The sequence below is a fragment of the Peromyscus eremicus genome, chromosome 8a (genome assembly GCF_949786415.1).
Source record: "Peromyscus eremicus chromosome 8a, PerEre_H2_v1, whole genome shotgun sequence".
Classification (NCBI taxonomy): domain Eukaryota; kingdom Metazoa; phylum Chordata; class Mammalia; order Rodentia; family Cricetidae; genus Peromyscus; species Peromyscus eremicus.
Window position 1 is genome coordinate 3,917,054 of NC_081423.1, and position 12,436 is coordinate 3,929,489.

General features: G+C 52.9%; 2 protein-coding genes across 6 annotated transcripts in view; one reads left to right on the forward strand and one right to left on the reverse strand.

Moving 5' to 3' along the window:
• The window catches only part of Txndc11 (thioredoxin domain containing 11), a 72,839-nt gene extending 70,793 nt beyond the window's left edge, over positions 1 to 2,046 (forward strand). For all 5 annotated transcript variants that reach the window (XM_059269987.1, XM_059269986.1, XM_059269988.1 and 2 more), the window contains one exon: positions 1,307 to 2,046. In XM_059269987.1, the coding sequence (XP_059125970.1) occupies positions 1,307 to 1,931 (625 nt within the window). In that variant the 3' untranslated portion in view covers positions 1,932 to 2,046. The remainder of the gene's footprint in view (positions 1 to 1,306) is intronic.
• An 825-nt stretch (positions 2,047 to 2,871) lies between these two features.
• On the reverse strand, positions 2,872 to 10,665 carry Snn (stannin). Its single transcript, XM_059269991.1, has 2 exons — positions 10,559 to 10,665; positions 2,872 to 4,877 (listed from the first exon to the last, which is right to left on the reverse strand). The coding sequence occupies exon 2, from the start codon at positions 4,788 to 4,790 to the stop codon at positions 4,524 to 4,526; it is 267 nt and encodes an 88-aa protein (XP_059125974.1). The 5' UTR covers positions 4,791 to 4,877; positions 10,559 to 10,665; the 3' UTR covers positions 2,872 to 4,523.
• Between the last annotated feature and the right edge of the window lie 1,771 nt (positions 10,666 to 12,436).

Genomic DNA, 12,436 nt, shown 5'->3' on the forward strand with positions numbered 1-12,436 from the left:
ATGTCAGTACAACATGTGTGCGCACTGCCCTCAGAGGCCAGAAAAGGGAATCAAATCCCCTGAGGCTGGAGTTACAGTTGTGAGCTACCATGTGGGTGCTGGGAATTTAATCCAGGTCCTGAAAAAGCAGCCAACACTCTTAACCACTTAGCTATCTCTCCAGCCCCGAATTGGTACATTAAGGAACCATGTTTTTTGTTTTGTTTTTGTTTTTCTCATTTTTGAGACTTAGTCTCACTATGTAGCCCAGGCTTGCTTCAAACTTGTGATCTTCCTGACTGGGGGATTATAAATGTATGGCACCATACCTGGTTAAAAATGCAATTTTGAAAAAGCTAATGGTGCACATCCACTTAACTCATTTAACCCTTACAACAGCCTGCTGAAGCACATGGCAGTCTTATCCACATTTTACAGAGTCCACACCACTTGTCTGGGGACATGCAGCACTGAGCAGAGCATTGTGGGACACTGCCTTTGGGGTCTTATCAGCTGCATTGCTTTACTCTCTGAGAGTGTTGATTTTTGTATGGTGATTAACCTCAGGCAGAACTGTAGAAAGTAGTGTTTTAAGTTATGGTAGCTAGATTGTGTATGCACGGGTAAACATACCCATGAGAGAAACTTTGGTGGCTGGACAATTAAATGACAAGTTCTAAAAAGGACCTTTCTGAATCAGAGCATGGAACAAAGATATAGGGACGGACCCCTTTGAATGTCACCAAACTCACTTCTGTGCTGTCAGGGCTGAGTGGCTGTAATTCATCTTAGTCCCTTGGTTGGTCCATTTGCCAGGAATACCTGTCCAGGTGTGAGCCCAGTGTCCCCAGCCTGGGTGGGGTACAGTCCCCGCCAGCCAACAATGCTATAGATACTGTGCATTAAGTATATGCTATTATTGGCTTTTTGTTTATTTGTTTTTTCAGTTTTACTGAGTACTGTTAAAAGCCATGATAACAGAGGACAGCCCTGTTCCAGGACTGATCACCAACCATTGTAGATCAGACAGATTCTTCCTCCTCCCCAATTCACTGGCTTTGGGCTTAGGCATGAGCGTGCTTGTCTGAAAGTTAAGTACAGACACTTGAGTTCTGTTCTCAGGAACAGACAAACACTTTTAAGTCGAATTTCATTACAATTGCAGTGCAAGTCTGTGGAGTACCTCAACTCCACAGAGAGCTGATTGCATGGGCATCACTTCTTTTCAGTAAGAACTCAGCGGAGTGGCCAGCCTGACATCAAGTCCCATTTGTCTCTGCATCGTGCCTATTGAGACCCTCACTTTTGATTTTTCCTTCCTCTCCAGAAAGGACCTAAGTGTGAAATACCCTGGAGACCTCCCCATCACCCTTCCAAATCTGCTGAGGTTCATTCTGCATCACTCAGACCCTGCCTCTGCCCCTCAGGACCTTGGCATCAGCCCTCCTACCCAAGAATGTGTTCAGAACAAGGCAGTCCTGCAGCGTGAACACATCTCTCACGTGGAGAATGCCATGCAGAAGCTAAGATCCGAGATGAGCAGCCTACGCCGTACACAGGAGAAGGTAGAGGGTCGGCTCTTTAGTGCCCGCAGGGATGGGCACCGCCTGCTACGCCGACAGCGTGCTCTGGAGCAACAGCACAGGTTGCTCCGCCGCCACAGCCAGAAGCTGCAAGCCCTGTATGTGCAGAAGGCCCGTGAGCTCCAAGAGCTGGCCAGTGCCTCAGAGACCCCCCTCCCTGAGCACTCATGGCTCAAGATCCTTGTGGCCACTATGGAGAGGGAGCTGGAGGGTCAGGGTGGAGCTAAGGAACCAGCCCCTCTGGAAAAGGCTCGCCCCAACCACTCTAAGCCCATGGGTGCTACCCAGTTACCTGGTGACACCCCTCCACCTTCTACCACCAGCTCCACTCTGGCATCAGAGAGGAAGCATGAGAACAGGACAGACTAACTTTTGAATGAGATGAAGGAATCAGAGGTGAAAACTGTACATTGGGAATATATTTATGAAAATTTTATTGAGATTTATTGTAAATAAAGATTTTCTCAGTGGTCTAGAAAATGAACTTGAATGTCATTCAGCATTTATTGATCAGGAATGGTATCCCTTCCCTTCCACTTATTGCACAAACTTGGTAGCTTTGAGACACAACAGTAGCACAGTCCATTTGAAGATTTATCTAGGAAAGTCAGTCTTGCTTCAGTAGCTGAGCCTTGGCGTTCCTGCCTGCTCCCCAGGACGAAAGGCTAGCTTCTTACTCATCAGAAGACCTCACCACAAAGGTTGCACTATTGAGAAAGAATCTGAAGAGAGGTCATAACTTATTAACCATTGGAGTGTGTGGCTCGGGTGTACACTTAGAAAACAAGGGCAGGGAAGACTTGTGTGGTTGTCCACTAGTTCTATAGGTGTTTCATTTTTCTCCCTATGACCTCTACCAGCACCCCACAGTGCCTAAAGTTACTCTGCAATCCATCCCACTCTGGATGGGCTGACTCAAATGCCAAAGACCTCCCTGGCAACTGGGGAGGAGACAGGAAGCTCCCTGAAAGTGTAACTGGTAAGAATGTGATGTCTGAAAAAGATAAATGTCATTGGCATAGTAAAAGCTGCAACATGTCTGACAGTGGAGTGATCTGAGCATTTCCAGGAGCCAGGCTCACACTGAAAGCCTAGATCAACCTGTTCTTGGATCAATGGGTGGTGGAGCTAAAGGATCAGCAGTAGACAGGCTGCTGGCTGCAAGGAGAATTAGAGGTAGAAAGCTGAAGTGGGGTGAGAATGGATCAAAACCCTCAGCCTCTGCCAGCTGTGGGGCAGATCCTTTCATACCTCCTGTTCACCTCCTAGACCTGAAGAGTCACTGCTTCCAGGTCCAGCATGCATCTTAAGCTGCCTCTGCCAGTGGCCAGTCTACCCCTTACTACCACCTCCAAGACCTAGTTATCTCACCGGGGTCCAAGAGTTTAAGCTGTTCTTACTGCAGCAGCCCACCAGAGGTGTCTTATTCCTACCTTCACAAATGTCCTTCCAGCTGTCTTCCCTCACATAGAGCTGTTCCTTAACATTGGATACACACAGCCCCGCTTTGAGGCATACGCTGCTAAAAAGTGTCCCCTACAGCTCCTCACTCGGGGTTTCAGAGAATGGATTAGTTTCACATGCATTTTAAAGCTGTCTCCAGCCTGGCCTGAAGTTCTCTGCTTCCTGCCCATTGGTATGCTGGCCAATCCAGGGCTGGCCACCTATTCATCACCAAAGATGCCAGCACATTCGTGTTTTCATCATAATGGTTTAGAATGCACTTATAGTGGTGGGATTAACATCTAAGCAAGTTTATAGGCATGGACTTAAAGGGTATCCCGGAGATACATGCTGCTGGCTCCCTTACCTCCCTGAATTTGAATCCTGGTGGCTGTTGTAAATGCGTATGTACACACTAGAAATGATCTTATATAGCACATAGTGCCATTAGAGCTGGGTCAGGGGGCTCTGTCTACAAAGCTCCATGGATCAAAGTGAAACCCAATACCCAGCCAGTGGGCAGTCATTGGAGAGGAAAGGAAGCTCACTTGTGAAAAGGTGGGAAGAAAACAACAACAAAAAAAACCGAATCGCCCATACCCCCCACCTCCACTCCAGTGCAGAAAATATTAAATACAAAAACAAAACCTTGCTTGCTTGGGCCAACTGTGTTTCAGACTTCAAGTAGCCACCACGGGCTCTGGTGTTTCCAGAGGACCAGAGCAGGATCTGCAAGGCCTGTGCTGAAGGGATGTACTGGGCATGCTCAAGACAAAGGGCAAGAGACTGCTCTGCTCAGCTGCCTGGCAGCCCTCAGGACTCGGGGACTAGTCCGTCACAGGCTTCCAAACAAATGCAGCAGCTTCCTTGCAGTGACTGCCATCTGCACACACTGCTATTTAACAAAGCTGAAGCTATCGAAAGGGAGGGGTGTGGTTTTTCTTCTACCCATTACTAACCAAGCAGAAGTCGCCCAAGCACCCAGCTGCTTAGCCCTTCACTTCCTTTCCATACACACAGATAAACCTCCGTGAGCCCTGCCAAGGGCACCTGGGGCCTGACCAGTCAAAGACCCTCCACGGTCATGCCTCAGCTCACCGTGAGTACAGTCATCAAGCCAGCCCCACGGGCTCTATGTGGTATTTTTAAAAATCAGCACAAAGGCTTAAGCACGTGCTTCTGGGCCTATTTACAGTTCACAGGTTGGTGAGTTCACGCATTACAGTAGTAGCTCCATCAAAAACAGGCTCAGCTAAAACATTCAAGTAACAAAAGCGCTAAGGGGCCATGAGCCCCAGCAAGGTCAGGCCTGCCCACTGCCTGCAATGGGCAGCCCCACCAGGAGGCTGAGGGGGGAGGCCAGGAACAGCCAGGACCCGCAGTCAGTGCATGCGATGATGAAGCCTGAAGAGACCATGCCAGCAAGTGTCAACCCCTCTCACGCAGCATCATGTCTGCTTCTGCCCTCTTGGTGCTTCTGGGCTGGCCGCAAAGGAACCAGGGCCTTCACAGCCCAGCTCAGCCATGCACTTCCGGGCCACTGGCGGTCACCAACTTGGCCTTTCTTTCCACGCATGGCCCCTTGGCAGAGTACTGCACCAGCAGAAAGGGCTCCTTCGTCTCGCCATCACCCACGATGCTCTCCTCGTCCTCTGACTGGCTGATGCGCTGCAGCCGCAGGTAGCACCAGCAGCCCAGGATCAAGGCCCCCAGGGCAGCAATGGCGATGAGGATGACTATGACTGTGACCACCCCTGTGGTGGGGCTGTGGTCCATAATAGACATGGTCAGTGTTTGGAGGGGCTTCTCTGCTGGGAAGTTCTTGGTGTGGCTGGCTCAACAAGGCTGGAATTCGGGCTGCACAGGACAATCCTGAAAGACAAAGCCAGGAAAGACTATACCAGGGGCTTGGCAGGGCAGTTGCCAAGCAGCCACCCAGTTGGCCCTTGCTGGGGTCTGTTTTTAAGTTCGTGAACTCAACTGGCCCTCAACCCAGTGACAACCGTGGGATTTCCTTTCCACTGTGTCTGCCCAGATGCTCACCCACCCTACTTCCCCCAGCTACTTCTGACACCCAGGTGTTTCCGCTGTCAGTAAGTCACTCTGGTGGAAAGGGAAATGGGCACCATGACAGTTGAGGCAGAGGCTGCAAGAGGACTGGCCACTAGTCTGGTTCTTCTGTTGGAGGAGTACATTGTTTTTTGTCTGTCAACAGTCTTCCTCTGTAGCCCAGGCTATCTCACTCATGATTCTCTGGCCTTAGCCGTCTGAGCCTTAGGATCCCAGGCCTGAGCCACCATGCCTAGCTAGAGGTGGACACCCTAGAAGACAGCACCAGTATATGTCCAGTAACCACTAGTCCAGGGAGCTAGAGAGGAAGGAGCCAAAGGTAGAGAAACAGCACAGCTCCTGTGAGGGGTCAGGTAACACGTAATGTCTCAGCCTTCTTGGACCCAGGTAAGAGGTCACAACAGCCAACAGCTCTTGTCCCGTGGAGCCACAGCTGATCTGGGAAGACCCTGGTTTTCAGGAAGCCTGTGGATGTAGGGCGGACAAGCAGCAGTGAAGCAGGTCCTGGAAGACAAAGGTACGGGGGAAGCTCCAGGGAAGGCAGGAGGGGTGGGGTAGCTGGCTCCTGTCCAGGTATGGTCACATCAGAAGCACAGGGGACCAGGTGCTGTGATGTAACTGGATGGGTAGGTGAGCTTCAGGGAGGCCACACTGGCAGGAAGAGCATTCATGTCAGGGGAACAGTACTGCTAGCGCTCAGAGGGCAGGAAGGAGAACCTGGGGCATCATCCTGTTAAGAGTGGCAATAGGAAGTGAGTGCCAGCTGGGTTCAGGCGTGCTGAGGGAGTGATCCCAGGCCATGGAGAACTGAGATGTTCTTAGCTACAGGACCTCAGACAACTCCGTATCACAGAGCCCAGTTCTCATCTGTAAACAAAGTTTTGAGTGGCAAAGGAGAAGGAGACCGTGGGATACACAAGGACTGTAGAATCTGGACTCCAATCTCTAGGTGGTACCCCAAAGCCCAGTCCGCCACTGCCCCCAGGATCAGGGCTTTGCTACTATGGCCTCCAAGCAGCTGAATCCAGCAGGCTGCTCCAGTGTCTCAAGGTCCCCCACTCTCTTACTAATGCCAATTAGTAATGAACATCAGTGTGGTTAGAGGAATGAAGATGCCAGAGGAGTGTCCTGCATAGGCCAAGCACAACCTCCACTCAATAAGACTTGAATGTCCAAAGTCTTCTCATCCACATACTCAGGTAGACAGTACAGGAAGATTCTCCCTCCAAACAGGATGGAACTTGCTGCGTCCTTGAGCAATAATCCCCTTAATTAGAAATGACTCTCACTCAGCCATGGAGGCTGCTGGGGGTCAGGTCCGCCTGAAGGTCACAGACAGCCGAATCAATGCCCCAGAGTGTCCAGGACCAAGGTCCTGTAACCAAGGAGTACCACCTTCATCCCCCGCACCGACTGCAGGGGAGCTCTAGGCAGGGAGGGGCAGCATCCTCTGATCTCAAACGTCGTGCTCTCTAGAGTCTGAGCTGCCTGGGTCCCACACAGCTGGCTGGCTGTCCACTCTTGCAATCAGAGCACACAGGATATGCTCAAGTGCTTATAGTGATTGACAATGTGTTCCCATTCCTGCTCAAAGCTCCCAGCCTTGTGCTCTCCAATATCCTCCTGGGCCCAGGCCCCTGCCTCCACAGTTCCTTCTGCCCAGGATGCTCCATTCCCTAACCTTTGATCACGAGGTTTCAACTGGGGGCAACTGTGCACCTGACCACATCTGGTAGGCAGAGTCCAGGGATTCTGTTCAACACCCTTCAAGGTATAGGACAGTCCCCAAAAACCTCAACAAAGAATAACCTATCACCCACATGGAGGTGGAGGAAGAAACTCTGACCTAGTTTACATTCACTCCAGGAAGGAAGCCTCTACAACCAGAAGGCCAAGGAAGTTCCTTCCCCTGGCATGGCTACCGAGCCCCTGGCCCTTCCCCCATCCCCAGAGCTGCATGTCCAAAGAATGCTCTGCTTGCTCCGTAGCCTGGCACCTACCCTGTCACCATCAATTCCACAGCCCATGCACCCAGACCACACAGGACACCGTGGTCTGCTCCATCTACCCTTTGTCCTGTTCTCTTTGGGACAGGAAGGGGAAGTGTATGTTTGGGGTCTGGAGTGCTTCTGGGATAGCAAGTGGAAAATCAAACAATGGTACCATGATCTGAGGGAAACAGCTGTCCTGGAACTGATGAGGAAACTGAGGCACAAGCAGCTCCAGCCCAGAGGGACCCCAGGAGAGCAGGGATGACCTCAAACTCCTGTCCACTATGGCGGCCCCAGGCCTGGAGGTGGACAGACCTCTGAGCATAAAGACTCGTGACCCAGCCAGCCATGCCTGGCCTGTGGCCTCTGCGTAGTCCTAATGGGCTTCTTTCTTTTTTCATTTACCAAGTGTTTCCTGAGTAGTGACCTAAACCTGACACAGTGGCCTCAGAAGGGGGGACTCCTGAGGTTGTCTCACCCTCTGCTGGAAGCCTGGCTACCCATGCCTCCTAAACAGTCCTGTGGCTGCCTCTTTCCTTAGTACTGGGCTGGGAACTTTCCCAGAGGTGGCTCTTGGGGCTGCTTCCAGGACTCCAGGTGCTGCCTCTTCCCACACTGCCCAGCCTGCACCCCTACACACACCCCAGTCTTGCCTACGGCTGTCTGCTATCTGCAGGTCTCCTGGTTTAGGGAGTGTTTCTCCTGACCTGTGGCCTCCAGAGAGTCTAAGAAAAGGTCACTGTCCCTCATGTTCACAGTCATGCCTCACTACCTTACCAATGATACACAGTGGGTGCTCAGGAAAAGCTGGCTGGGTGTTCCAAGCCTGTGGTGGTGAGTTAAAAGAGATCTAGCTCTCCTGGGGATCAATCAGAGCACCCTAGTCTTGAGCCAGCTCCCTAACTCCACCCACTCCCAGACTCCTAAGCACAGGTCCCCATGCCTGCCAGCAGCCTTTGGGAAAAGAGGAAGTAAAGCCAAGCTCAGACAGGGGCAAGGCAAGGCATGTGGTGCCTAACAGGTCTGAGCCCAAACAGGAACACTAAAATAGTGGTTCTCAACTTTCCCAATGTTGTGATCCTTTAATACAGCTCCTTGTGTTGTGGTGATAACAACCATAAAATTATTTTCGTTGCTACTTCATAACTTAAGTTTGCTACTGTTATGAATAGTAATGTAAATATGTGTTTTCCTATGGTCTTAGGCGACCCCTGTGAAAGGGTCATTCGACCCTCAGAGGGTCATGACCCACAGGTTAAGAACCACAGAGCAAACTCTTCATGCTTGGGGCAGGGAAGGGTGGCAGTAGAGAAGCAGAGTCCAGAGGAAGCTGGGACACCCTGCATCTGGCTAGTACAACCCTCTGCACACCACTGACCTCCATTTCATCCGCCAAGACCTGTGGGTCTGCGCAAAACACAGCCCAGTTGAGGACAATCCCAGGAGTACCTCAGAGCAATTACACCCCAATCCACCTTATCTCTTCACTTGCCTCGACCATGCTATTCTGCAGATGAGCAAACTGAGGCCCGGGGTCAGCTAGAGCACAGGCCATATCCTGTCCCTTGTTGGAAGCAACAGCAGTGACAACTTCTAGGTGAGCACTGGTCAGCACAGGCCTGGGTACTCCACAGCCACCCCCGTTTGCAATGCTTGAGAATTGTTGGTCCTGGTGTCTCAAGACCCAGAGCAAATGACACACAGTGTGACTTCTGGGCAGCGGTCTCCTCTAGGAGACTCTTCTGGGACTTCCTTGGTGATGGTCTCTGTTACCCCTACCTCTTCACCCCACCATTCATGCTCAGCCCAGAGGGCACATAGGCAAGCTGAGTCCCCTCTCTACCCCACATCAGACTGTTCCTGATGACCTCCCTTCCCCCTGTATTCCTGCGCCCCAAGGCACAGACCCAATGTCACAAACAGCCTCTTCTCTGGGGACACCAGCTGACTGCTCCTCACTTCACTGGGCATACCACGAGTGCTGCTGAACTCTGTGCTCCACTCCACCTGAAGCCCCCACTTTCTGGGGCACTCCAAGGGAGCAAGAAATATCGCCTGTTTTCGCTTCCAGTGCTGTCCCATCCTCCAATAAAGCCACCTGCCAAGTATCCTCTGACCCCAGGCCAGAACTATTTCCTGCCCCAGGTTCTGTTCTGCCAAACCCCAGCAGGCAGCATCACAGAGGGCTTCTGCCATCCAGGAGCACAGATAGGGATAACAGCATCGGAAGGAGAGCTAACATCCAGCATAGCTGTGTCCACTGTCCCCTCACCCTCCACCTTCCCCTCTAGAAGAGAAACCTGCTCCAGATGCCACACCACTGCCAGATCTCATGGCAGGAGAGGAGCCGAGGGCTGAGAAGTTTGGGGACTGCCCCAAGGTCAGCTGCAGTCTCATGGTCCAGGCCTGAGTCCTGGCCCTCCTGTGTAAATCACTTGCGGGGCGCTCCTCAGGATCCTATTGAGCCCTACAACTTTGGTAGTGATACAGTAGCAGATGCTGTAAAAGTTCCTTGGTGTCGAACGCTTGAGCTCAACATCTCATGTAGATCTCTCCAAAATTTCTGCCTCAAAACAATCCTAGAGTTGAGTTACTACTCTTGCCACTTGACAAATACAGCTTAGAGAAGTTAAGTCAGCTGCCCAAGGTCACACAGCTTAAAAGTGGATGTGCGGTTATTCAATCCAGGCAGTCTGGATCCTAAATTACCGATTTCAAACCTGATTCTAAAACGTCATCTACCTGACCTGCATCCTCTCTCCTGGAGGCTGAGAGCAGTGAATCGGTGTCTGACCTCTTCCTAGGAGCTAGTCTAGGTGACCTGGGCCGAGGACTAGACCCCGATGACAAGCGCCCCAGCAGCTCCCGCGTGCAAAGCGCGGGCGGCGTGCAGGCGCAGTGCCAGGCGACGCCGCGTCTCCCCCACTACAGAAGAAGCAAGGCGAGGCGTGAGGGAAGCAGGGGCCCCTTCAGGGGGCGACAGCTGCGGAGGAAACGACAGCTGAAGAGACAAATCAAGTCCGCCTGACCTGGGTTTTTTGGGGGGGGGGGGAGGGGGCGGGGAGGTGGACCAGGAGTCAAGCCCACGTCGCGCAGTCACTGCCGACCGGATCGGGAACAAACGCTGCGGCTCGGCCTCAGTTTCCCCACTGACGAAACCGACTCCAGATGTTCCCTGGGCCCCCCATCCCCCTTGATCCCATCTTGACCATGCTGGGACTCTGCCAAGAATCCCGTCAAGGCTGGGAGTGAGTGTTCGGGGCAGCCCGGAGGATCCGATCGGGGCGCAGAACCGCGGGTCGAGGAGAGGGACAGACGCCCCGCCGAGCAGCCTCCGCCCCCCACCGCCTCCTTTGTCCCAGTCGCGCCGCGGAGGACAAAGGGCCCCCGCCCGCGCGCGGCGTCCGCGGCGCCGACCCGTCAGCGCCGCACCCGGGCCCATTCGGCGCGTCCCTTCCCCCTCATCCGCCCGCCCTTCCCGGTTCTGCTCACCATGTCGCGGCCCGCAGTCCGGCACAATCTGCCAGCAGCAGCCTCGCCGCCCGGCTCCGCCCGTGCGATAGCCGGGTCGGCCCGCCGCGCAGGAGCCAAGACGCCAGAACCAGATCTGCGGCGGGCGGGGCGCCCCGGCTCCGCCCAGGACGGGGGCGGGGCGCTCCGGTGCAGCCAACGGGAGACCGCGCTGGGACGACGGGGCGGGGCGGGAGGGGAGGGGTGGAGTCACGTGCGTTCGGGGCGGGGGGGGGGGATAGGGGCCCCCGGCGCGCGGGTTTGGGGTAAGCGGGGAGGGGAGCTCAAGCAGCGGAGGGGGGTGAGAGAGGGTGCTGGGCGGCTGGCGGGTCCGCGATCTGGGGTGGGCGGCTGGGCTTTCGTGCGCGCCTTTTGGGTGCCGGCGGTATTGGGCCTGCTCCTGGAGTCCTTTCTGTGAGAGTAATCCCAGCCCAGTGACAGAGGGGAAACTGAGGCTCACAACAGGCAAGAGTGTGGCACACCGCCCCAAGGTTGCAGGCACCGGCAGAGTTGAATGACTCTGCTTTGGAAAGGAGCTGGCCGTTCTTTTTTGGTTAATTCCATCATTATCCATCCGTACATTCATCCACCCACCCATCTGCACCAATGTCAGCCACAAGCCAGACAAACAAGGTCCCTGTCTGCAGAGCTGCGGACTGGTGCGCCTTATTTAATATAACTTCTTAGTTAAGACACCAAGTGCTGTGCTCTGTTCAGCCCGCTCAACAAATCAAAAGAACCCCAAATAAAAATGTGTCATCCCATTTGACATTAGGAATCCAAGGCTCCAGAAGGCTTAAATACTACCGATGTGCTCTTGTGGAGGTAGGATTTGAGGCCAGACGTAACTGGCTAGGAACACAGAGGCGATAACTGGTGTAGTGACTGCCCCCAAGAAGAGAGTCCAGGGAGAGGATAAGACACTACATGGTGGCCACCTGGAACTCCCAAGAGGCTCAAGACCTCTGAGGCCCACGGTACTCCCGAAAACTGGAAGGGACAACTTGGTTGGGGCAGATCAGGCTGGGATCTCCTGGTAGCTGGGAGTCCAGGGGCTGCTAACTTTCTTTCCCAGATTCACACAGAAGGTCCTACACACAAGCTGAGATCACCAAACTGTTTCCTACCTCCCATCTTTGGCCCATGCCATTTCTTTTATCTTGAACATTCTTCCACATTATCTTTTAGATCTCAGCTCTCATGCCCTTGCTCTAGGAGGCTTCTATTTCCCAACTCAGTGGACTCTCCTGTCCATTGTGAAATTGTGTTTTCCAAGGGGTGTCGATTAACTTTTGGTCTCTATTTCAGGACGAAGACTGGGCTATCCACTGATGAGTGTATGGGACAGTGTACAGTAGGTTCTTTTTTGTTGTTGTTTTGCTTGTCTGAGACAGGGTATCACTATGTAGCTCTGGCCGTCCTGGAACTCGCTCTGTAGACCAGCCTGGCCTCAAACTCAGAGACCTGACTTACTCTTGTCTCCTGAGTGGTAGGATTAAAGGCATGCACCACCATTACCTGGCTACAGCAGGCTCTTGATAAAATATATCAAATGAGCTAGGCAGTGGTGGCACATGCCTTTAATCCCAGCACTGAGGAGGTAGAGGCAGGTGGATCTCTGTGAGTTTGAGGCCAGCCTGGTCTACAGAGCAAGTTCCAGGACAGCCAGGGCTACCCAGAGAAGCCCTGTTTTAGAAAAAAGGAAGAAAGAAAGAAAGAAAGAAAGAAAGAAAGAAAGAAAGAAAGAAAGAAAAGAGAAAAGAAAGAAAAGAAAATGGAAGGGCTAGCTCTGCTGCTGAAGGAGACTAGACTGAGGAGGTGAGCTGGGTTTAAGCAAGAGTGGAGCCCAGAGGCAGAAGG

Bases quoted from the DNA above. Each gene is read 5' to 3' on its own strand.
- Snn (XM_059269991.1), bottom strand. From the start codon at position 4,790: ATGTCTATTATGGACCACAGCCCCACCACAGGGGTGGTCACAGTCATA.